Source organism: Salmo salar, unplaced genomic scaffold (assembly GCF_965601325.2).
Source record: "Salmo salar unplaced genomic scaffold, fSalSal1 ptg000867l, whole genome shotgun sequence".
Taxonomy (NCBI): domain Eukaryota; kingdom Metazoa; phylum Chordata; class Actinopteri; order Salmoniformes; family Salmonidae; genus Salmo; species Salmo salar.
Window position 1 is genome coordinate 241615 of NW_027675530.1, and position 25384 is coordinate 266998.

General features: G+C 40.5%; 2 protein-coding genes and 1 long non-coding RNA gene across 5 annotated transcripts in view; 2 read left to right on the forward strand and 1 right to left on the reverse strand.

Annotated features, from left to right (window-relative positions):
• Positions 1-7013, forward strand: LOC145850506 (NLR family CARD domain-containing protein 3). Its single transcript, XM_082972645.1, has 3 exons — positions 1-257; positions 644-2435; positions 2719-7013. The coding sequence occupies exons 1-3, from the start codon at positions 47-49 to the stop codon at positions 2906-2908; spliced, it is 2193 nt and encodes a 730-aa protein (XP_082828771.1). The 5' UTR covers positions 1-46; the 3' UTR covers positions 2909-7013.
• LOC145877332 (uncharacterized) overlaps positions 1-25384 on the reverse strand; it is a 166532-nt gene that overhangs the window by 130139 nt on the left and 11009 nt on the right. The window contains exon 2 of one of the 3 annotated variants that reach the window (XR_014391653.1): positions 18540-18704. The exons of 1 other annotated variant lie outside the window; for it this stretch is intronic. This is a non-coding gene — a long non-coding RNA (uncharacterized LOC145877332). Of the gene's footprint in view, positions 1-18539; positions 18705-20065; positions 20836-25384 lie in introns of those variants that run through there. One more of the 3 variants, XR_014391652.1, reaches the window with a different exon arrangement.
• LOC145877325 (neoverrucotoxin subunit beta-like) overlaps positions 3821-25384 on the forward strand; it is a 27512-nt gene continuing 5948 nt past the window's right edge. Inside the window, exons 1-3 of the mRNA XM_082972641.1 lie at positions 3821-3849; positions 8925-9098; positions 23088-23261. Of these exons, the coding sequence (XP_082828767.1) occupies positions 3821-3849; positions 8925-9098; positions 23088-23261 (377 nt within the window). The remainder of the gene's footprint in view (positions 3850-8924; positions 9099-23087; positions 23262-25384) is intronic.

A 25384-nucleotide genomic window follows, 5' to 3' on the forward strand; every position in this document is an offset into this window, starting at 1 on the left:
CTTAACTTATTTACTTCATTTATTTCAGTTGCTTGAAGAGAAAATTATGACATTTGTGAAGAACGAGCTGAAGATGTTCAAGAGGATTCTTAGTCCAGAACTCCCAGAAGGCTATGAGAGTCAGAAGCAGGATGAGGAAGTGGTGGATGCTGAAGATGAGAAGCAGGAGAGCAGTGCCAGAGAGGGGGCTCTGAAGATCACACTGCACGTCCTGAGGAAAATGAACCAGAAGGAGCTTGCTGAGACACTGGAGAAATGTAAGATCTGTCTGCCACATGTTGAATGCTGTTTTATAACATTTAAAAGCTGTAGCTAAAGTACAGCTAAAGTAGCTGTGTAACTCAATGATATTGTAGCAACCTTAACACAACACCTTGTGACCTCATCAAGTAGCAGAAGGGATGTGATGTGGTGATTAATTTAGAGAGAGAGACAGAGAGAGACAACATTAATAATACCATCAATAACACCAATAATAATATAATCAGTCACACCAGTCTGTAATGCATTAAGAAAACGTTTACACATTTATACAGTCAGTTAAGAGAATAAATTATTATTTTAAAACTTTAACAGTCCTTCAATACTGTAGACATTAAAACAGACGTAATATTAATATCCTCTGTGTTATTTCCTCATTCAGATGAGCTTGCTGTGATTTGCCAACGTGAACTCAAATCTAATCTAAAGAAGAAGTTTCAATGTGTATTTGAGGGGATCGCTAAACAAGGAAACCCAACACTTCTCAATAAGATCTACACAGAGGTCTACATCACAGAGGGAGGAACAGGAGAGGTCAATAATGAACATGAGCTGAGACAGATTGAGACAACAACCAGGAAACATGCAAGACCAGAGACTGCAATCAAATGTAACGACATCTTCAAACCCTTAACTGGACAAGACAAACTCATCAGAACTGTGCTGACAAAGGGAGTCGCTGGCATTGGAAAAACAGTCTCTGTGCAGAAGTTCATTCTGGACTGGGCTGAAGGAAAAGCCAATCAGGATGTTCAATTTGTGTTTTCATTCCCTTTCCGGGAGCTGAATTTGATGAAAGGGGACAAACACACTTTCATTGAACTCCTCAATCACTTCTCAATGGAAACCAAAAAATCAGGAATCTCCATCTACAACAAGTACAAAGTTCTGTTCATCTTTGATGGTCTGGATGAGTGCCGACTGCCCCTAGACTTCCAGAAGAACAAGATCTGTTGTGACGTCACAGAGTCAACCTCACTGGATGTTCTGCTGACAAATCTCATCAAGGGAAATCTGCTTCCCTCTGCTCTCCTCTGGATAACTACCCGACCTGCAGCAGCCAATAAGATCCCTTCAGGGTGTGTTGACCAGGTGACAGAGGTACGAGGGTTCAATGACCCACAGAAGGAGGAGTACTTCAGAAAGAGATTCAGTGATGAGGACCTGGCCAGCAGAATCATCTCACACATAAAGACATCAAGGAGCCTCCACATCATGTGCCACATTCCAGTCTTCTGTTGGATCTCTGCAACAGTCTTCGAACACATGCTGAAACATAAGAGAGAAGAGATGCCCAAGACTCTGACTGAGATGTACACACACCTTGTGGAGTTTTATACCAAACAGAAGAATGAAAAGTATCTTGGGGAAGAAGAGACAGGTCCCCACTGGAATAAAGAGAGCATTCTGTCACTGGGAAAACTGGCTTTTCAACAGCTTGTGAATGGCAATCTGATTTTCTATGAAGAAGACCTGAAAGAGGCTGGCATTGATGTCAATGAAGCCTCAGTGTACTCAGGATTGTGCACACAGCTCTTTAAAGAGGAATTTGTTCTGTACCAGGACAAGGTGTACTGCTTCGTTCATCTGAGCATTCAGGAGTTTCTGGCTGCTGTATATGTGTTCCTCTCATTCATCAACAACAATGAGAATCTAATGGCCGAACCGCAATCAACGTCCAGGAACCTATCTGTGATGTTCAGAGACAAATCTGAAGTTTCTTTCTACAAGAGTGCTGTGGATAAAGCCTTACACAGTGAGATGGGAAACCTGGACCTTTTCCTCCGCTTCCTTCTGGGACTCTCACTGGAGTCCAATCAGAAGCACTTACGAGATCTACTGACAAAGACAAGAAGCAGCTCAAAGACCCATGAAAAAACAGTCAAGTACATCAAGGAGAAGATCAGGGAGAATCCCTCTCCAGAGAGGAGCATCAATCTGTTCCACTGTCTGAATGAACTGAATGACCATTCTCTAGTGGAGGAGATCCAAAGCTTCCTGAGCTCAGGAAGTCTCTCAGAACCCAACCTGTCACCTGCACAGTGGTCAGCTCTGGTCTTTGTGTTGCTGACTTCAGAAAAGGAGCTGGATGTGTTTGACCTGAAGAAATACTCCAGATCAGAGGAAGGTCTTCTGAGGCTGCTGCCAGTGGTCAAAGTCTCCAGAGCTGCTCTGTGAGTACATAAAATGACATATAAGAACTAATCATCAGGCAGAAATATTCAGTTTAGGAAAAATATGTATTATAATAAGGTAATAATATTATATTGAAAAACATATTGAAAAAATGCATTGATTTTGACAATAGTATAACAATATAACCATACAATTCAAGGAGATGGGAGATGAATCTATATGTTGTTTGGGAGAATAAACCAAATGCATCGTCCATTGTCCTTCTACACTACTCGTTAAATTAACAGTATGTTTGTGAAGTCATGATGATCTCTTTGTCAGACTGTCAGGCTGTGGAGTCACAGAGGAAGGCTGTGATTCTCTGGTCTCAGCTCTGGAGTCAAACCCCTCACACCTGAGAGAGCTGGACCTGAGTAACAATGACCTGAAGGATTCAGGAGTGAAGCTGCTCTCTGCTGGACTGAGGAATCACCACTGTAAACTGGAGACTCTGAGGTCAGTATTCCTGTAGTTGGTCAACAAGTAATAACTGTTCACCAGATCCACATGTGTTTACCAGGCACACATAGTCCACACCATATGTGTTTGGACAGTGAAGCTTACAGTTTTCATTTTGGTGATATGCTCCAGCATGTTGGATTTGAGATCGAATGTTTCATATAGTACAGAATGTCCAGTACAGAATGTCACCTTTTTTTGAGAGTATTCATAATAATCAGTAATCATGTTTTACCATTTAGAAATGAAAGAATTTTATGTATATACAGTGGCTTGCAAAAGTATTCACCCCCCTTTGGCATTTTTCATATTTTGTTGCCTACCTGGTTAAATAAAGGTGAAATAAATAAAATAAAACAACCTGTAATTAAAATAGAATTAAAATAGATTTTGGGGGGGTCTGTATCATTTTATGTACACAACATGCCTACCACTTTGAAGATGCAAAATATTTTAATTGTGAAACAAACAAGAAATAAGAAAAAAAAGAGAACTTGACCGTGCTTAACTATTCACTCCCCAAAAGTCAATACTTTGTAGAGTCACCTTTTGCAGCTATTACAGCTGCTACTCTCTTGGGGAATGTCTCCATAAGCTTGGCACATCTAGCCACTGGGATTTTCGCCCATTTTTCAAGGCAAAACTGCTCCAGCTCCTTCAAGTTGGATGGGTTCCACTGGTGTACAGCAATCTGTAAGTCATACCACAGATTCTCAATTGGATTGAGGTCTGGGCTTTGACTAGGCCATTACAAAACAGTTACATTTTTCCCCTTAAACCACTCGAGTGTTGCTTTAGCAGTCTCAAATCTCTGGAAGACTGAAACAGGTTTCCCTCAAGAATTTCCCTGTATTTAGCCCCATCCATCATTCCTTCAAATCTGACCAGTTTCCCAGTCCCTGCCGATGAAAAACATCCCCACAGCATGATGCTGCTGGGGATGGTGTTCGCGGGGTGATGAGAGGTGTTGGGTTTGCGCCAGATATAGCGTTTTCCTTGATGGCCAAAAAGCTGAATTTTAGTCTCATCTGACCAGAGTACCTTCTTCCATATGTTTGGGGAGTCTCCCACATGCCTTTGGGTGAACACCAAACATGTTTGCTTATTTTTTTCTTTAAGCAATAGCTTTTTTTCTGGCCACTCTTCCATAAATCCCAGCTCTGTGTAGTGTATGGCTTAAAGTGGTCCTATGGACAGATACCCCAATCTCTGCTGTGTAGCATTGCAGCTCCTTCAGGGTTATCTTTGCCTCTCTGATTAACCTCTTACATCTAGATGTGCCGCTAGCGGAACGCCTCGCCAATATCCAATGATAGAGCGTGGCGCAAATTACAAACTCCTCAAAAATCCCAAAACTTCAAATTTTCAAACATATGACTATTTTACACCATTTTAAAGACAAGACTCTCCTTTATCGAACCACACTGTCCGATTTCAAAAAGGCTTTACAACGAAAGCGAAACATTAGATTATGTCAGGAGAGTACCCAGCCAGAAATAATCACACACCCATTTTTCAAGCTAGCATATAATGTCACAAAAACCAAAACCACAGCTAAATGCAGCACTAACCTTTGATGATCTTCATCAGATGACACTCCTAGGACATTATGTTATACAATACATGCATGTTTTGTTCAATCAAGTTCATATTTACATCAAAAACCAGCTTTTTACATTAGCATGTGACGTTCAGAACTAGCATACCCACCGAACACTTCCGGTGAATTTACTAAATTACTCACGATAAACGTTCACAAAAAACATAACAATTATTTTAAGAATTATAGATAGAGAACTCCTTTATGCAATTGCGGTGTCCGATTTTAAAATAGCTTTTCGGTGAAAGCACATTTTGCAATATTCTGAGTAGATAGCCCGGCCATCATGGCTAGATGTTTTGACACCCACCAAGTTTGGCACTCACCAAACTCAGATTTACTATAAGAAAAATTGGATTACCTTTGCTGTTCTTCGTCAGAATGCACTCCCAGGACTTCTACTTCAACACCCAATGTTGTTTTGGTTCCAAATAATCCATAGTTATATCCAAATTGCTGCGTTTTGTTCTTGCGTTCAAGACACTATCCGAAGGGTGAAGCGCCGGCGCATATCGTGACAAAAAATGTCAAAATATTCCATTACCGTACTTCGAAGCATGTCAAACGCTGTTTAAAATGAATTTTTATGCAATTTTTCTTGTAAAATAGCGATAATATTCCGACCGGGAGACCTGTCAGTGTTTTCGTTGAAACACTGACAGTTGAAAATGGAGTCTTCACATGCATGCGCGCGCCCGTGTCATTGTTCTCAGAGCGACCACTTTCCAAATGCGCTACTGTTTTTCGCCCAGGGACTGCAGAGTCATCATTCCCCGTTCTGGCGCCTTCTGAGAGCCTATGGGAGCCTTAGAAAGTGTCACGTTACAGCAGAGATCCTCTATTTTCCATAAAGAGGCTATAGAAAGACAAGAAATGGTCAGAGAGGGCACTTCCTGTATGGAATCTTCTCAGCTTTTGGCCTGCCATATGAGTTCTGTTATACTCACAGACACCATTCAAACAGTTTTAGAAACTTTAGGGTGTTTTCTATCCACATCTACTAATTATATGCATATTCTAGTTTCTGGGCAGGAGTAATAACCAGATTAAATCGGGTACGTTTTTTATCCGGCCGTGAAAATACTGCCCCCTATCCTAAACAGGTTAATGCCCCCCTTGCCTGGTCTGTGAGTTTTGGTGGGCGGCCCTCTCTTGGCAGGTTTGTTGTGGTGCCATATTCTTTCCATTTTTTAATAATGGATTTAATGGTGCTCCGTGGGATGTTCAAAGTTTCTGATATTTTTTTATAACCCAACCCTGATCTGTACTTCTCCACAACTTTTTCCCTGACCTGTTTGGAGAGCTCCTTGGTCTTCATGGTACCGCTTGCTTGGTGGTGCCCCTTGCTTAGTGGTGTTGTAGACTCTGGGGCCTTTCAGAACAGGTGTATATATACTGAGATCATATGACAGATCATGTGACACTTAGATTGCACACATGTGGAGTTTATTTAACTAATGATGTGACTTCTGAAGGTAATTGGTTGCACCAGATATTATTTATGGGCTTCATAGCAAAGGGGGTGAATACATATGCACGCACCACTTTTCTGTTTTTAACTTTATTTTTTAAACAAGTCATTTTTTTTTATTTCTCTTGACCAATTTGGACTATTTTGTGTTTGTCCATTACATGAAATCCAAATAAAATCAATTTAAATTACATGTTGTAATGCAACAAAATGGGAAAAACGCCAAGGGGGATGAATACTTTTGCAAGGCACTGTAGTTCTACCATTTGAAGAAGTCTTAATTATTTGGACAAATTCACTTATATTGTATTAAAGTAGTCATAAGTTTAGTATTTGGTCCCATATTCCATGCCTGCAGTGATTACATCAAGCTTGTGATTCTACTAACTTGTTGAATTCATTTGCAGTTTGTTTTGATTGTATTTTAGTTAATGTTTTTCCTAATAGAAACTGATTGGTGAATAATATCCTGTCATTTTGGAGTCACTTTACTTGTATTGTCAGTAAGAATAATTCAAGAATGATGATGAATGAGAAAGTTACAGAGGCACAAGGATCATACCCCCTCTGTTATTGGAAACGGTGAGAGGTTAGTATGTTTTGTTGTATCCTCTGTTATTGGTAATGGTGAGAGGTTAGCATGTTTTGTTGTAGCCTCTGTTATTGGTAGTGGTGAGAGGTTAGCATGTTTTGTTGTAGCCTCTGTTATTGGTAATGGTGAGAGGTTAGCATGTTTTGTTGTAGCCTCTGTTATTGGTAATGGTGAGAGGTTAGCATGTTTTGTTGTATCCTCTGTTGTTGGTAATGGTGAGAGGTTAGCATGTTTTGTTGTAGCCTCTGTTATTGGTAATGGTGAGAGGTTAGCATGTTTGGTTGTAGCCTCTGTTATTGGTAATGGTGAGAGGTTAGCATGTTTTGTTGTAGCCTCTGTTATTGGTAATGGTGAGAGGTTAGCATGTTTTGTTGTAGTCTCTGTTATTGGTAATGGTGAGAGGTTAGCATGTTTTGTTGTAGCCTCTGTTATTGGTAATGGTGAGAGGTTAGCATGTTTTGTTGTAGCCTCTGTTATTGGTAATGGTGAGAGGTTAGCATGTTTTGTTGTAGCCTCTGTTATTGGTAATGGTGAGAGGTTAGCATGTTTTGTTGTAGCCTCTGTTATTGGTAATGGTGAGAGGTTAGCATGTTTTGTTGTAGCCTCTATTATTGGTAATGGTGAGAGGTTAGCATGTTTTGTTGTAGCCTCTTTTATTGGTAATGGTGAGAGGTTAGCATGTTTTGTTGTAGCCTCTGTTATTGGTAATGGTGAGAGGTTAGCATGTTTTGTTGTAGCCTCTGTTATTTGAAATGGTGAGAGGTTAGCATGTTTTGTTGTAGCCTCTGTTATTGGTAATGGTGAGAGGTTAGCATGTTTTGTTGTAGCCTCTGTTATTGGTAATGGTGAGAGGTTAGCATGTTTTGTTGTATCCTCTGTTATTGGTAATGGTGAGAGGTTAGCATGTTTTGTTGTAGTCTCTGTTATTGGTGATGGTGAGAGGTTAGCATGTTTTGTTGTAGCCTCTGTTATTGGTAATGGTGAGAGGTTAGCATGTTTTGTTGTAGCCTCTGTTATTGGTAATGGTGAGAGGTTAGCATGTTTTGTTGTAGCCTCTGGTTTTGGTAATGGTGAGAGGTTAGTATGTTTTGTTGTAGCCTCTGTTATTAGTAATGGTGAGAGGTTAGCATGTTCTGTTGTGGCCTCTGTAACTTTCTCACTCATTCTGATTCATGATTCATTCATGATTTTTCTTAATCATGGCATCATCAGAATTTAATTTTTAATCGTCAATCACATACAGTTGAAGTCGGAAGTTTACATACACTTAGGTTGGAGTCATTAAAACGTGTTTTTGAACCTCTCCACAAATTTCTTGTTAACAAACTATATAGTTTTGGCAAGTCGGTTAGGACATTACTTTGTGCATGACACAAGTAATTTTTGAATCAATTGTTTACAGACAGATTATTTCACTTATAATTCACTGTATCACAATTCCAGTGAGTCAGAAGTTTACATACACTAAGTTGACTGTGCCTTTAAACAGCATGGAAAATTCCAGAAAATTAAGTTATGGCTTTAGAAGCATCTGGTAGGCTAATTGACATCATTTGGATGTATTTCAAGGCCTACCCTCAAACTCAGTGCCTCTTTACTTGACATCATGGGAAAATGAAAAGAAATCAGCCAAGATCTCAGAAAAAAAATTGTAGACCTCCACAAGTCTGCTTCATCCTTGGGAACAATTTCCAATCGCCTGAAGGTAACACGTTCATCTGTTCAAACAATAGTACTCAAGTATAAACACCATGGGACCACACAGCCGCCATTACCCTCAGGAAGGAGACACGTTCTGTCTCCTAGAGATTAATTTACTTTGGTGCAAATCAATCCCAGAACAACAGCAAAGGACCTTGTGAAGATGTTGGAGGAAACAGGTACAAAAGTATCTATATCCACAGTAAAACGAGTCCTATATCGACATAATCTGAAAGGTTGCTCAGCAAGGAAGAAGCCACTGCTCCAAAACCACCATAAAAAAGCCAGACTACAGTTTGCAACTGCACATGGGGACAAAGATCGTACTTAGCCACATTTAAAATGTTTGCTTCACTGTCAAAATAGCTATGGTGTGGACTGTATACTCAATACAATCTAAATATGATACCTCACTGTCTGTCTTTTGACTGATACTGCTTTTAAACTGGTCTGGTGAGTCTACTCAAATATTTGTACTATACATGTTTCTATCTTCAGGCAATACTTTGATCATTTGTCATTTTTAATGATGATACATTAATTTACGAATAGATATGGCAGGTTTCAGGACACTGATATCTGAAAAATGTTGAAAAATTATACTGCCACTATTTTCACCACCAAAGCATAGCAGTGTGATTTTAATATGATTTGACTCTTTGCAGGCTGTCAGGCTGTCTAGTCACAGAGGAAAGCTGTGCTTCTCTGGTCTCAGCTCTGAGGTCAAACCCCTCACACCTGAGAGAGCTGGACCTGAGTAACAATGACCTGAAGGATTCAGGAGTGAAGCTGGTCTCTGCTGGACTGGAGGATCCCCACTGTAAACTGGAGACTCTGAGGTCAGTATTCCTGTAGTTGGTCAACAAGTGATAACTGTTCACTAGATCCACATGTGTTTACCAGACACACATAGTCCACACCATATGTGTTTGGACAGTGAAGCTTACAGTTTTACATTTGGTGCAATGCTCCAGCATTTTGGATTTGAGATGTTTCATATTAGGTGACCTTACAGAATGTCACCTTTTAGTTGAGGGTATTTTCATATATATCTGTTTTACCATTTAGAAATTAAAGCACTTTCTGTACGTAGTTCTCCCATTTGAAGAAGTCTTAATTATTTGGACAAATTCACTTATATTGTATTAAAGTAGTCATAAGTTTAGTAGTTGTACCATATTCCATGCCTGAGGTGATTACATCAAGCTTGTGATTCTACAAACTTGTTGAAATCATTTTTCAGTTTGTTTTGGTTGTGTTTTGGATGATGTTTTTCCTAATAGAAACTGAATGGTGAATAATGTCCTGTCATTTTGGAGTCACTTCACTTGTATTGTCAGTAAGAATAGAAGATGTTTCTGAACACTTCTACGTTCATGTGGATGCTACCATGATTATGAATAATCATGAATGAATCGTTAATGATGATGAATGAGAAATTTACAGAGGCACAAAGATCAGACCCCCTCTGTTATTGGTGTTATTCTGTATACTTCTGGCCCTTCTTTGGACACTGTGTTAACTAACCTCTAGACGAGCTTCAATGCCATACAACTCTCCTTCCGTGGCCTCCAACTGCTCTTAAATACAAGTAAAACTAAATGCATGCTCTTCAACCGATCGCTGCCTGCACCTGCCCGCCTGTCCAGCATCACTACTCTGGACGGTTCTGACTTAGAATATGTGGACAACTACAAATACCTATGTGTCTGGTTAGACTGTAAACTCTCCTTCCAGACTCACTATAAGCATCTCCAATCCAAAGTTAAATCTAGAATTGGCTTCCTATTTCGCAACATAGCCTCCTTCACTCATGCTGCCAAACATACCCTCGTAAAACTGACCATCCTACCGATCCTCGACTTCGGCGATGTCATTTACAAAATAGCCTCCAATACCCTACTCAATAAATTGGATGCAGTCTATCACAGTGCCATCCGTTTTGTCACCAAAGCCCCATATACAGTGGGGGAAAAAAGTATTTGATCCCCTGCTGATTTTGTACGTTTGCCCACTGACAAAGAAAGGATCAGTCTATAATTTTAATGGTTTATTTGAACAGTGAGAGACAGAATAACAACAAAAACATCCAGAAAAACTCATGTCAGAAATGTTATAAATTGATTTGCATTTTAATGAGGGAAATAAGTATTTGACCCCCTCTCAATCAGAAAGATTTCTGGCTCCCAGGTGTCTTTTATACAGGTAACGAGCTGAGATTAGGAGCACACTCTTAAAGGGAGTGCTCCTAACCGCAACTTTGCTTCTGGTACGCAAGCTGTTTTCATTAGTTCCCCGCATCCAGTGCAAGCGGGAGGGATTGTTAATTCCGCTACCGAACTGCCCCTAATCAAAACCAAACAAAACGGCCTAAACCCAGCTGTCAGAAAACACAGAAAATGTCACTTTTTTCAATGTGTCAATCACTCTCGAGTCATCTGGGACCCGCGGGCTAAGCCCAAGGGACTACTATGAGGGCACTGGAACATTCGTAGTGTCATTCCAAAAAGTGATCAAATTCAACATCTACTCACAGACTCCAACCTTACTTCCTCTGCCTCTCAGAGACATGGCTCCATACAAACTCTCCATGTGCTGCTTTGATTGTGCCTGGCTACAATGTTTTCAGGAGAAACAGGATTGAAGGAAGAGGAGGGGGTCTGATGATTTACATTAAAGAACATATCCGATGTAAACAAATTGAGTGGTCATGTGATAATGAACTAGAATGTATTGGCCTGAACGTTACACTGTCTCCCCAAATGTCCTTTACCCTTATTGGAATGTATAGACCACCTTCCACCAAAAGTGTGTTTTTTGATCAGTTTAATAACATGCTTAGGGAATGTGATTTTGGGAAGGAGGTCATCTTAATGGGAGATTTTAATATTAATTATGAAGACAAGTCTTGTAGGAAAACCCTCAAACGGATCACTAATACCTTTGACCTTACACAGCTCGTTAAAGGGCCAACCAGGGTGACTTGTTGCTCTAAAACACAGATTGATTTGGTGTTCAGTAATAAACCAGAGAGAGTGACTAAATCATTCAATATGGTTACTGGGCTATCTGATCATAATTTGACACTTATAGCCAGAAAGTTGTCTAAGAGCAGGTTTAAGCTCTCTACTGTTAGAAAGCCGGATCAACTAAGAATACCTAAGATCGAATTAAACTATTTTGAAAAAGCAATTAATGGAATTAACTGGAATGATCTCTTGTCCTATACAGACGTGGAAGCTGATAGTGAGGTTTTTCTATCCACAATCCAGGCTACAATAAATGGTTTCCTAAAGAAAATCAAATCCAAACCTGGCCAAAAGAGCACTCTTCCTGGGCTAAATGGAGAAATGTGGAAATTGATGAAAGAACGAGATTATGCTCTAAAAACAGCCCTAAAATCCAAATTAGAGCATGACAGACGTAGGTTTACCATGTTGAGAAATAAGGTGATGAAAGAAATCAGACAGGCCAAGGCAAACTTTTTTATTAACATAATTGGTGAGGCAAAGGGAAATTGTAAATTGATCTGGGAGAATCTAAAAAAGTTAACAGGGAAAGACCATAGTAACACTGCAAAAAGACTAGAAATCATGGTGAATAACAATCTAACACAGGATGCAGTCGAAATAGCAATAGCCTACAATTCCTACTTTATTGACTCTGTCAAGGTACTGACACAGAACCCCTCCACTGGTTTATTGGGCTCAGTGCTAGTGAATGACGCTCAACCTGTCTTCATCATAAGGGAGGTTTCTGAGTCAAAGGTGAACAAGGTGATTAGCTCACTAAAGAACTCTAAAGCCAAAGATGTGTTTGGGCTGGACTCTACCTTTCTTAAAAACTACAAAGAGTCACTCATTGGCCCCATTACTAAGGTCACCAACACATCTATTGGTCTGGGGGTGTTTCCAAGGGTATGGAAGTCAGCCATAATAACGGCCATCTTTAAATCGGGCGACCCTGCTGATGTGAGTAACTACAGGTCCATTAGTACACTACCTGTAGTGTCGAAGGTTGTTGAAAAGTGTGTAGCAGAACAACTGATTTCCCACCTCAACAACAGCCCCTTCACATTACACTCCATGCAGTTTGGCTTCAGAGCGAAACACTCCACAGAAAAGGCCAACTGCTTTCTTCTGGAAAATGTGAAGTCCAAGATGGACAAAGGGGGCGTTGTTGGGGCTGTGTTTCTGGACCTAAGGAAGGCTTTCGATACTGTTAACCATGAGATTCTCATCACAAAATTGTCCAAGTTCAACTTTTCCCCCGATGCCTTGAGATGGATGAAATCATACCTTGAAGGCAGAACTCAGTGTGTCAGAGTGAGCAATGAGCTGTCGCCCACTCTTAGTTATGATATGGGCGTGCCCCAAGGGTCAATACTGGGGCCCCTCCTGTTCAGCTTGTACAATAATGATCTGCCTTCCGTCTGCACTGGGTCTGAAGTTCAAATGTATGCAGATGATTCAGTGATATATGTGCATGCAAAGAGCAAACTACAAGCTGCACAAGAACTCACTACTGTAATGGTCCAGGTTACAAAGTGGCTCAGTGACTCGTGTTTGCATCTCAATGTGAAAAAAACAGTTTTCATGTTCTTCACAAAGAGGGCAACAGATGCTACTGAGCCAGTTGTCTATGTGTCAGGGGAGAAGCTCCAGGTGGTATCTGATTTTAAGTACCTTGGAATCATACTTGATTCCAACCTCTCTTTTAAAAAGCATGTGAAAAAGGTCATTCAAATAACCAAATTCAACCTAGCTAATTTCCGATTTATACGAAATTGTTTGACCACAGAGGTAGCAAGACTGTACTTCAAATCGATGATACTCCCCCACTTAACATACTGCTTGACTAGTTGGGCCAAAGCTTGCTATACAACATTAAAACCTATTCAGTCTGTCTACAAACAGGCTCTCAAAGTGCTCGATAGGAAGCCCAATAGCCATCATCACTGTTACATCCTCAGAAAGCATGAGCTCCTGAGTTGGGAAAATCTTGTGCAATACACCGACGCATGTCTTGTATTCAAGATACTAAATGGCCTAGCTCCCCCTCTCCCCCTCCGCTCCCCCTCCACTCAGTATTTTTGTTAAACAGAAAACCCAAACATATGGCAGCAGATCCACAAGGTCTGCCATGAGAGGTGACTGTATAGTTCCCTTATTAAGGAAAAGCACCTTTAGTAAATCCGCTTTCTCTGTGAGAGCGTCCCATGTCTGGAATACACTGCCATCAGACACACATAACTGCACCACATATCACACTTTCACAAATTGCATGAAGACATGGCTAAAGGTCAATCAGATTTGTGAACATAATCACTAGCTGTGTATTACCACTTTCCATGTTGTCTGTTGTCTGTAGCTTGTGAGGTGTGGAAACACTTTGTTGCTTTTATGGATTTTGTCTTGTTGCTTTTTGTTCTATGTTGCTCTGTCTGTATGCTACGTCTTGCTTGTTCTATGTTGCTCTGTCTGTATGCTATGTCTTGCTTGTTCTATGTTGCTCTGTCTGTATGCTATGTCTTGCTTGTCCTATGTTACTCTGCGTGTGCTCACTGTTCAATGATTGTCTATATTGTAATTGTTTTTAATAACCTGCCCAGGGACTGCGGTTGAAAATTAGCCGGCTGGCTAAAACCGGCACTTTTACTGAAACGTTGATTAATGTGCACTGTCCATGTAAAAATAAAATAAACTCAAACTCAAACTTGTTACCTGTAAAAAAAAGACACCTGTCCACAGAAGCAATCAATCAATCAGATTCTAAACTCTCCACCATGGCCAAGACCAAAGAGCTCTCCAAAGATGTCAGGGACAAGATTGTAGACCTACACAAGGCTGGAATGGGCTACACGACCATCGCCAAGCAGCTTGGTGAGAAGGTGACAACATTTGGTGCGATTATTCACAAATGGAAGAAACACAAAAGAACTGTCAATATCCCTCGGCCTGGTGCTCCATGCAAGATCTCACCTCGTGGAGTTGCAATGATCATGAGAACGGTGAGGAATCAGCCCAGAACTCCACGGGAGGATCTTGTCAATGATCTCAAGGCAGCTGGGACCATAGTCACCAAGAAAACAATTGGTAACACACTACGCCGTGAAGGACTGAAATCCTGCAGCGCCCGCAAGGTCCCCCTGCTCAAGAATACATATACATGCCCGTCTGAAGTTTTCCAATGAACATCTGAAAGATTCAGAGGACAACTGGGTGAAAATGTTGTGGTCAGATGAGACCAAAATGGAGCTCTTTGACATCAACTCAACTCACCGTGTTTGGAGGAGGAGGAATGCTGCCTATGACCCCAAGAACACTATCCTCACCGTCAAACATGGAGGTGGAAACATTATGCTTTGGGGGTGTTTTTCTGCTAAGGGGACAGGACAACTTCACTGCATCAAAGGGACGATAGACGGGGCCATGTACCGTCAAATCTTGGGTGAGAACCTCCTTCCCTCAGCCAGGGCATTGAAAATGGGTTGTGGATGGGTATTCCAGCATGACAATGACCCAAAACACACGTCCAAGGCAACAAAGGAGTGGCTCAAGAAGAAGCACATTAAGGTCCTGGAGTGGCCTAGCCAGTCTCCAGACCTTAATCCCATAGAAAATCTGTGGAGGGAGCTGAAGGTTCGAGTTGCCAAACGTCAGCCTCGAAACCTTAATGACTTGGAGAAGATCTGCAAAGAGGAGTGGGACAAAATCCCTCCTGAGATGTGTGCAAACCTGATGGCCAACTACAAGAAACGTCTGACCTCTGATTGCCAACAAGGGTTTTGCCACCAAGTACTAAGTCATGTTTTGCAGAGGGGTCAAATACTTATTTCCCTCATTAAAATGGAAATAATTGTATAACATTTTTGACATGTGTTTTTCTTGATTTTTTTTGGCTGTTATTCTGTCTCTCACAGTTCAAATAAACCTACCATTAAAATTATAGACTGATCATTTCATTGTCAGGGTGCAAACGTACAAAATCAGCAGGGGATCAAATACTTTTTCCCCCCACTGTACTACCCACCACTGCGACCTGTACGCTCTCGTTGTCTGGCCCTCGCTTCATACTCGTCGCTAAACCCACTGGCTCCAGTTCATCTACAAGACCCTGCTAGGTAAAGTCCCCCCTTATCTCAGCTCGCTGGTCACCATAGCAGCACCCACCTGTAGCACGCGCTCCAGCAGGTATATCTCTCTGGTCACTCCCAAAGTCAATTCCTCCTTCAGCCGCCTCTTCTTCCAGTTCTCTGCTGCCAATGACTGGAACGAACTACAAAAATCTCTAAAACTGGAAACACTTATCTCCCTCACTAGCTTTAAGCACCAGCTGTCAGAGCAGCTCACAGATTACTGCACCTGTACATAGCCCCTCTATAATTTAGCCCAACTACCTCTTCCCCTACTGTATTTATTTATTAAGCTCCTTTGCACCCCATTATTTCTACTTTGCACTTTCTTCCACTGCATATCTACCATTCCAGTGTTTTACTTGCTATATTTTATTTACATTGCCACCATGGCCTTTTTTTGCCTTTACCTCCCTTATTTCACTTCATTTGCTCACATTGTATATAGACTTATTTTTCTACTGTATTATTGACTGTATGTTTGTGTAATACCCTTGTTTGAACCAAGTATTGAGTTTATTTGTTATAATTAATTGGTATTATATTTAAAAGATGACTGAATTGCTCCTAAACTGTAATGTTGTTAATGCATTATGCTTTTTGAAGAAATATTTATTTAATGTATAAGTGAATAGTTTGTTTTACTTTGAAGTTTACGTTTTGACCAATAAGGTCGCTTGTTAAGTTGTGGCCAATGGGAGTTGACCTGGTTAACGGGAGGGAAAAAGACGTTGATGAAAGGATGGACGTTTTACCTCAGGACGGTTGGTGAAGAAAAATTATAAAAGAAGACGACAGAACTACAACAAAACCCATAGCTACTAAGACATGAAGGGAAATACATGCTTTATTTAATAAAAGAGTTGTTATAATTTAGTTAAAACTTAGTAAAGACTGAAGCTACCGTCTCGTTGTGGAGGTATTAGCCAGCTAGAGGTTAGCCTAGCATCGTGTGACACCGGGAGATAATTGCTTGGGAAGCTTAACGAGTTCGTGTTGCCATGGGGATATCGGTTACTAAGGAATACTGTCTGCATGGGTAGCTGTGTTGCCATGGGGATATCGGTTACTAAGGAGTACTGTCTGCATGGGTAGCTGTGCTGCCTTGGACTTGGTGAGGAAACCTGCATGGAACTGCCATACTTCGCTGAGGGAATATCTACCAAGTCGTGAGTAACCACAATGTGAGGTGCTTAATTTGGACACGGGTTGTGCACGACTCATTGGGGTTTATTATTTTTATTTTTTTCTTTTGATGTTGTGTCTGAACATGTATTTGTGTTTGAAAATGTTTTAATACACATATGGAACATTATGTATGTTGCCTTGGTGGAGTCATTAATTGTTTTAATTTAATGCATGGGATGGTTTATCCTGATTCAATAACAGAAACCTATAATCATTTCATCTGAAGTTAATACCCTATTGTCATAACCCTAGATAGTTTACAATAGGAATTCTTATTGGAGATGTCCTTCTCACCTAACATCCCATGCTGCTGAGATACTCTACATATGTTAATATTGTGAGAGTCATATTCAAGCCTAGTGAGAGGGTTACATTTGTTTAACTCCATGTGTTACTCTGTGTTGTTATATGTGTCGAACTGCTTTGCTTTATCTTGGCCAGGTCGTAATTGTAAATGAGAACTTGTTCTCAACTTGCCTACCTGGTTAAATAAAGGTGAAATAAATAAATAAATTGGTAATGATGAGAGGTTAGCATGTTTTGTTGTAGCCTCTGTTATTGGTAATGGTGAGAGGTTAGCATGTTTTGTTGTAGCCTCTGTTATTGGTAATGGTGAGAGGTTAGCATGTTTTTGTTGTAGCCTCTGTTATTGGTAATGGTGAGAGGTTAGCATGTTTTGTTGTATCCTCTGTTATTGGTGATGGTGAGAGGTTAGCATGTTTTGTTGTATCCTCTGTTATTGGTGATGGTGAGAGGTTAGCATGTTTTGTTGTGGCCTCTGTTATTGGTAATGGTGAGAGGTTAGCATGTTTTGTTGTAGCCTCTGTTATTGGTAATGGTGGGAGGTTAGCATGTTTTGTTGTAGCCTCTGTAATTGGTAATGGTGAGAGGTTAGCATGTTTTGTTGTAGTCTCTGTTATTGGTAATGGTGAGAGGTTAGCATGTTTTGTTGTAGCCTCTGTAACTCTCTCACTCATTATTATTCATGATCTTTCTCAATCATGGTAGTCACAGGCTTGATGTAGTCATTGCAGTCAAAGAATATGGGACCAAATAATAAACTTTTGACTAATTTAATACACTATGAGTGAATTGGTCAGAAAACATATGACTTTTTTAAATAGGGGGACTAGATACATGAAGTGCTTTCATTTTTCTAAATGGTGAAACAGATATGTATGAAAATATCCTCAAATAAAAGGTGACATTATATACTGTCACCTCATATGAAACATTTGATCTGAAATCCAAAATGTTGGAGTTTAGAGCCACATTTAAAATGTTATCTTCACTGTCGAAATAGATATGGTGTGGACTGTATACTCAATACAATCTAAATCTGATACCTCACTGTCTGTCTTTTGACTGATACTGCTTTTAAACTGGTCTGGTCAGTCTACTCAAATATTTGTACTATACATGTTTCTATCTGCAGGCAAAACTTTGATAATTTGTAATTTATAATATGATACTTTAATTTACGAATAGATATGGAAGGTTTCAGGACACTGATATATCTAAATATGTTGAAAAAATATACTGCTACTATTTTCACCACCAAAGAATAGCAGTGTGATTTTAATATGATTTGACTCTTTGCAGGCTGTCAGGCTGTCTAGTCACAGAGGAAGGCTGTGCTTCTCTGGTCTCAGCTCTGGAGTCAAACCCCTCACACCTGAGAGAGCTGGACCTGAGTAACAATGACCTGAAGGATTCAGGCGTGAAGCTGCTCTCTGCTGGACTAGGGAATCCCCACTGTAAACTGGAGACTCTGAAGTAAGTATTATCAGATATGAAAGTACTTTATGCATGTAGTTCTCCCATTTGAAAAAGTCGTAATTATTCGGACATATTACTTATAGTGTATTAAAGTAGTCATAAGTTTAGCATGTTGTCCCATATTCCATGCCTGCTGTCACTTTTCTCTAAGACAGAACGCAGAAGCAGACCAGGTGAGTAAAATGAAGGTGAGTATTTATTGGTAGTCTTGATGTGTAATTTGAGTGATCCAGGAGACGGAGCGGCAGCGGAGGTGAGTTGATGAGAGTAGATGGGTGGATTCAATGACGTCACTGTATCCACCGACGGCCAGGCAAGGGAGTTGAATGTTCCGGGAGGATGACTGTAGACAGAGTAAACGGGGGGGGGGAGTAACCAGTAACAAGAACAAAACAACAAGGCTAGCTCAGGAAACATGAGGCTGTTTGTTGCTAACGATCCAGCAGGGAATAGATGTCAGCTCAGGGCTTATGAAGAGGTGATGATCAGGACCAGGTGTGCAGAAGGTTGATGAGATGCAGGTGTAGGGTAATCACTAGATCTCCCGCCTAACTTCGTCGCCTGGCAACCAGACAGGGTAATAATATCACTAGATCTCCCGCCTAACTTCGTTGCCTGGCAACCAGATAGGTTTCTGAACGCACCCTTAGACTCCAAACAGAAAACAGTCAGCTCAGGCAGAAACAGACTCAGGAAGCGGGATTCCTGACACCTGCAGTGAGGCTTGTGATTCTACTAACAAAGATCAAACCCCCTCTGTTATTGGTAATGGTGAGAGGTTAGCATGTTTTGTTGTAGCCTCTGTTATTGGTAATGGTGAGAGGTTAGCATGTTTTGTTGTAGCCTCTGTTATTGGTAATGGTGAGAGGTTAGCATGTTTTGTTGTAGTCTCTGTTATTGGTAATGGTGAGAGGTTAGCATGTTTTGTTGTAGTCTCTGTTATTGGTAATGGTGAGAGGTTAGCATGTGTTGTTGTAGCCTCTGTTATTGGTAATGGTGAGAGGTTAGCATGTTTTGTTGTAACCTCTGTTATTGGTAATGGTGGGAGGTTAGCATGTTTTGTTGTAGCCTCTGTAATTGGTAATGGTGAGAGGTTAGCATGTTTTGTTGTAGTCTCTGTTATTGGTAATGGTGAGAGGTTAGCATGTTTTGTTGTAGCCTCTGTTATTGGTAATGGTGAGAGGTTAGCATGTTTTGTTGTGGCCTCTGTTATTGGTAATGGTGAGAGGTTAGCATGTTTTGTTGTAGCCTCTGTTATTGGTAATGGTGGGAGGTTAGCATGTTTTGTTGTAGCCTCTGTAATTGGTAATGGTGAGAGGTTAGCATGTTTTGTTGTAGCCTCTGTAACTCTCTCACTCATTATTATTCATGATCTTTCTCAATCATGGTAGTCACAGGCTTGATGTAGTCATTGCAGTCAAAGAATATGGGACCAAATAATAAACTTTTGACTAATTTAATACACTATGAGTGAATTGGTCAGAAAACATATGACTTTTTTAAATAGGGGGACTAGATACATGAAGTGCTTTCATTTTTCTAAATGGTGAAACAGATATGTATGAAAATATCCTCAAATAAAAGGTGACATTATATACTGTCACCTCATATGAAACATTTGATCTGAAATCCAAAATGTTGGAGTTTAGAGCCACATTTAAAATGTTATCTTCACTGTCGAAATAGATATGGTGTGGACTGTATACTCAATACAATCTAAATCTGATACCTCACTGTCTGTCTTTTGACTGATACTGCTTTTAAACTGGTCTGGTCAGTCTACTCAAATATTTGTACTATACATGTTTCTATCGGCAGGCAATACTTTGATCATTTGTCATTTTTAATGATACATTCATTTACGAATAGATATGGAAGGTTTCATATGTTGAAAAATTATACTGCTACTATTTTCACCACCAAAGAATAGCAGTGTGGTTTTAATATGATTTGACTCTTGCAGGCTGTCAGGCTGTCTAGTCACAGAGGAAGCCTGTGATTCTCTGGCCTCAGTTTTCAGTTCAAACCCCTCACACCTGAGAGAGCTGGACCTGAGTAACAATGACCTGAAGGATTCAGGCGTGAAGCTGCTCTCTGTTGGACTAGGGAATCCCCACTGTAAACTGGAGACTCTGAGGTCAGTATTATCAGATATGAAAGTACTTTATGCATGTAGTTCTCCCATTTGAAAAAGTCGTAATTATTCGGACATATTACTTATAGTGTATTAAAGTAGTCATAAGTTTAGCATGTTGTCCCATATTCCATGCCTGCTGTCACGTTTCTCTAAGACAGAACCCAGAAGCAGACCAGGACAAGGTGAGTATTTATTGGTAGTCTTGATGTGTAATTTGAGTGATCCAGGAGACGGAGCGGCAGCGGAGGTGAGTTGATGAGAGTAGATGGGTGGATTCAATGACGTCACTGTATCCACCGACGGCCAGTCAAGGGAGTTGAATGTTCCGGGAGGATGACTGTAGACAGAGGAAACGGGGGGGGGAGTAACCAGTAACAAGAACAAAACAACAAGGCTAGCTCAGGAAACATGAGGCTGTTCGTTGCTAACGATCCAGCAGGGAATGGATGTCAGCTCAGGGCTTATGAAGAGGTGATGATCAGGACCAGGTGTGCAGAAGGTTGATGAGATGCAGGTGTAGGGTAATCACTAGATCTCCCGCCTAACTTCGTCGCCTGGCAACCAGACAGGGTGCGTTCAGAAACCTTAGACTCCAAACAGAAAACAGTCAGCTCAGGCAGAAACAGACTCAGGAAGCGGGATTCCTGACACCTGCAGTGAGGCTTGTGATTCTACTAACAAAGATCAAACCCCCTCTGTTATTGGTAATGGTGAGAGGTTAGCATGTTTTGTTGTAGTCTCTGTTATTGGTAATGGTGAGAGGTTAGCATGTTTTGTTGTAGCCTCTGTTATTGGTAATGGTGAGAGGTTAGCATGTTCTGTTGTAGACTCTGTAACTTTCTCTCTCATTATTATTGATGATTCATTCATGATTTGTATTAATCATGTTATCATCAGGATTAATTTAGTGTTTAGAAACATGTTATCTACTCACTTAGACAGAAAATTATCCAGTCATCATCCACCATTTTATTATTGGGCAAAACACAACCAAAACAAACTGCAAATGCAACCAACTAGTTTACAACCAAACACTAATCTTTTGACTACTTTAATACACTATGAGTGAATTGGTCAAAATACTTAGGACTTCTTCAAATAGGGGGACTAGATACATAAAGTGCTTTCATTTTTAAACGTGAAACAGATATGTATGAAAATATCCTCAAATAAAAGGTGACATTTTATACTGTCACCTCAAATGAAACATTTGATCTCAAATCCAAAATGTTGGAGTATAGAGCCACATTTAAAATGTTATCTTCACTGTCAAAATAGATATGGTGTGGACTGTATACTCAATACAATCTAAATCTGATACCTCACTGTCTGTCTTTTGACTGATACTGCTTTTAAACTGGTCTGGTCAGTCTACTCAAATATTTGTACTATACATGTTTCTATCTGCAGGCAAAACGTTGATAATTTGTAATTTATAATATGATACATTAATTTCTGAATAGATATGGAAGGTTTCAGGACACTGATATATCTGAATATGTTGAAGAAATATACTGCCACTATTTTCACCACCAAAGAATATCAGTGTGGTTTTAATATGATTTGACTCTTTGCAGGCTGTCAGGCTGTCTAGTCACAGAGGAAGGCTGTGCTTCTCTGGTCTCAGCTCTGGAGTCAAACCCCTCACACCTGAGAGAGCTGGACCTGAGTAACAATGACCTGAAGGATTCAGGAGTGAAGCTGGTCTCTGCTGGACTGGGGAAACCCCACTGTAAACTGGAGACTCTGAGGTCAGTATTCCTGTAGTTGGTCAACAAGTGATAACTGTTCACCAGATCCACATGTGTTTACCAGACACACATAGTCCACACCATATGTGTTTGGACAGTGAAGCTTAAAGTTTTAAATTTGGTGCTATGCTCCAGCATGTATCTTCTCACTTAGACAGAAAACATCCACCATTTTAATATTGTGCAAAACATAACCCAAAACACAACCAAAACAAACTGCAAATGCAACACACGACTTTGAGTCACAAGCTTGATGTAGTTGTTGCATTAAAGGAATATGGGACCAAATACTAAACGTTTGACTATTTTAATACACTATGAGTGATTTGGTCAGAATACTTATGACTTCTTCAAATGGGGGGACTAGATACATAAAGTGCTTTTATTTGTCTAAATGGTGAAACAGATATGAATTAAAATATCCTCAAATAAAAGGTGACATTATATACTGTCACCTCACATGAAACATTTGATCTGAAATCCAAAATGTTAGAGTTTAGAACCACATTTAAAATGTTATCTTCACTGTCGAAATAGATATGGTGTGGACTGTATACTCAATACAATCTAAATCTGATACCTCACTGTCTGTCTTTTGACTGATACTGCTTTTAAACTGGTCTGGTCAGTCTACTCAAATATTTGTATTATACATGTTTCTATCTGCAGGCAAAACTTTGATAATTTGTCATTTCTAATAATGATACATTAATTTATGAATATATATGGCAGGTTTCAGGAGACTGATGTATCTGAATATGTTAATAAAAATATACTGCTTCTATTTTCACCACCAAAGCATAGCAGTGTGATTTTAATATGATTTGACTCTTTGCAGGCTGTCAGGCTGTGGAGTCACAGAGGAAGGCTGTGCTTCTCTGGTCTCAGCTCTGGAGTCAAACCCCTCACACCTGAGAGAGCTGGACCTGAGTAACAATGACCTGAAGGATTCAGGAGTGAAGCTGCTCTCTGCTGGACTGGGGAATCCCCACTGCAGACTGGAGACTCTGAGGTCAGTATTCCTGTAGTTGGTCAACAAGTGATAACTGTTCACCAGATCCACATGTGTTTACCAGACACACATAGTCCACACCATATATGTTTGGACAGTGAAGCTTACAGTTTTAAATGTGGTGCTATGCTCCAGCATTTTGGATTTGAGATCGAATGTTTCATATTAGGTGACAGTACAGAATGTCACCTTTTATTTAAAGGTATTCATACATATACAGTCGTGGCCAAAAGTTTTGAGAATGACACAAATATTAATTTTCACAAGTCTACTGCTTCAGTGTCTTTAGATATTTTTGTCAGATGTTACTATGGAATACTGAAGTATAATTACAAGCATTTCATAAGTGTCAAAGGCTTTTATTGACAATCACATGAAGTTGAAGCAATGAGTCAATATTTGCAGTGCTGACCCTTCTTTTTCAAGACCTCTGCAATCTGCCCTGGCATGCTGTCAATTAACTTCTGGGCCACATCCTGACTGATGGCAGCCCATTCTTGCATAATCAATGCTTGGAGTTTGTCAGAATTTGTGGGTTTTTGTTTGTCCACCTGCCTCTTGAGGATTGACCACAAGTTCTCAATGGGATTAAGGTCTGGGGAGTTTCCTGGCCATGGACCCAAAATATCGATGTTTTGTTCCCAGAGCCACTTAGTTATCACTTTTGCCTTATGGCAAGGTGCTCCATCATGCTGGAAAAGGCATTGTTCGTCACCAAACTGTTCCTGACTGGTTGGGAGAAGTTGCTCTCGGAGGATGTGTTGGTACCATTCTTTATTCATGGCTGTGTTCTTAGGCAAAATTGTGAGTGAGCCCACTCCCTTGGCTGAGAAGCAACCCCACACATGAATGGTCTCAGGATGCTTTACTGTTGGCATGACACAGGACTGATGGTAGCGCTCACCTTGCCTTCTCCGGACAAGCTTTTTTCCGGATGCCCCAAACAATCGGAAAGGGGATTCATCAGAGAAAATGACTTTACCCCAGTCCTCAGCAATCCAATCCCTGTACCTTTTTCAGAATATCAGTCTGTCCCTGATGTTTTTCCTGGAGAGAAGTGGCTTCTTTGCTGCCCTTCTTGACACCAGGCCATCCTCCGAAAAACTCACACCTGCCTGCTGCCATTCCTGAGCAAGCTCTGTACTGGTGGTGCCCCGATCCCGCAGCTGAATCAACTTTAGGAGACGGTCCTGGCGTTTGCTGGACTTTCTTGGGCGCCCTGAAGCCTTCTTCACAACAATTGAACCGCTCTCCTTGAAGTTCTTGATGATCCAATAAATGGTTGATTTAGGTGCAATCTTACTGGTAGCAATATCCTTGCCTGTGAAGCCCTTTTTGTGCAAAGCAATGATGACGACACGTGTTTCCTTGCAGGTAACCATGGTTGACAGAGGGAGAACAATGATTCCAAGCACCACCCTCCTTTTGAAGCTTCCAGTCTGTTATTCGAACTCAATCAGCATGACAGAGTGATCTCCAGCCTTGTCCTCGTCAACACTCACACCTGTGTTACCGAGAGAATCACTGACATGATGTCAGCTGGTCCTTTTGTGGCAATGTTTTTGGGGGATTCAGTTCATTTGCATGGCAAAGAGGAACTTGGCAATTATTTGCAATTGATCTGATCACTCTTCATAACATTCTCGAGTATACGCAAATTGGCATCATACAAACTGAGGCAGCAGACTTTGTGAAAATTAATATTTGTGTCATTCTCAAAACTTTTGGCCAAGACTGTATTTTTTACCGTTTTAGATATGAAAGCACTTTCGGCATCTAAACTCAGCAAAAAAAGAAACATCCCTTTTTCAGGACCCTGTCTTTCAAAGATAATTCGTAAAAATCAAAATAACTTCACAGATCTTCATTGTAAAGGGTTTAAGCACTGTTTCCCCATGCTTGTTCAATGAACCATAAACAATTAATGAACATGCACCTGTGGAACGGTCATTAAGACACTAACAGCTTACAGATGGTAGGCAATGAAGGTCACAGTTATGATAACTTAGGACACTAAAGAGGCCTTTCTACTGACTCTGAAAAACACCCAAAGAAAGATGCCTAGAGTCCCTGCTCATCTGTGTGAACGTGCATTAGGCATGCTGCAAGGAGGCATGAGGACT

Coding starts and splice junctions, on each gene's coding strand:
- LOC145850506 (XM_082972645.1), top strand. CDS start 47: ATGACATTTGTGAAGAACGAGCTGAAGATGTTCAAGAGGATTCTTAGT. Junction 258..643: donor TGCTGAGACACTGGAGAAAT/GTAAGATCTGTC, acceptor TTCCTCATTCAG/ATGAGCTTGCTGTGATTTGC. Junction 2,436..2,718: donor AAAGTCTCCAGAGCTGCTCT/GTGAGTACATAA, acceptor TCTCTTTGTCAG/ACTGTCAGGCTGTGGAGTCA.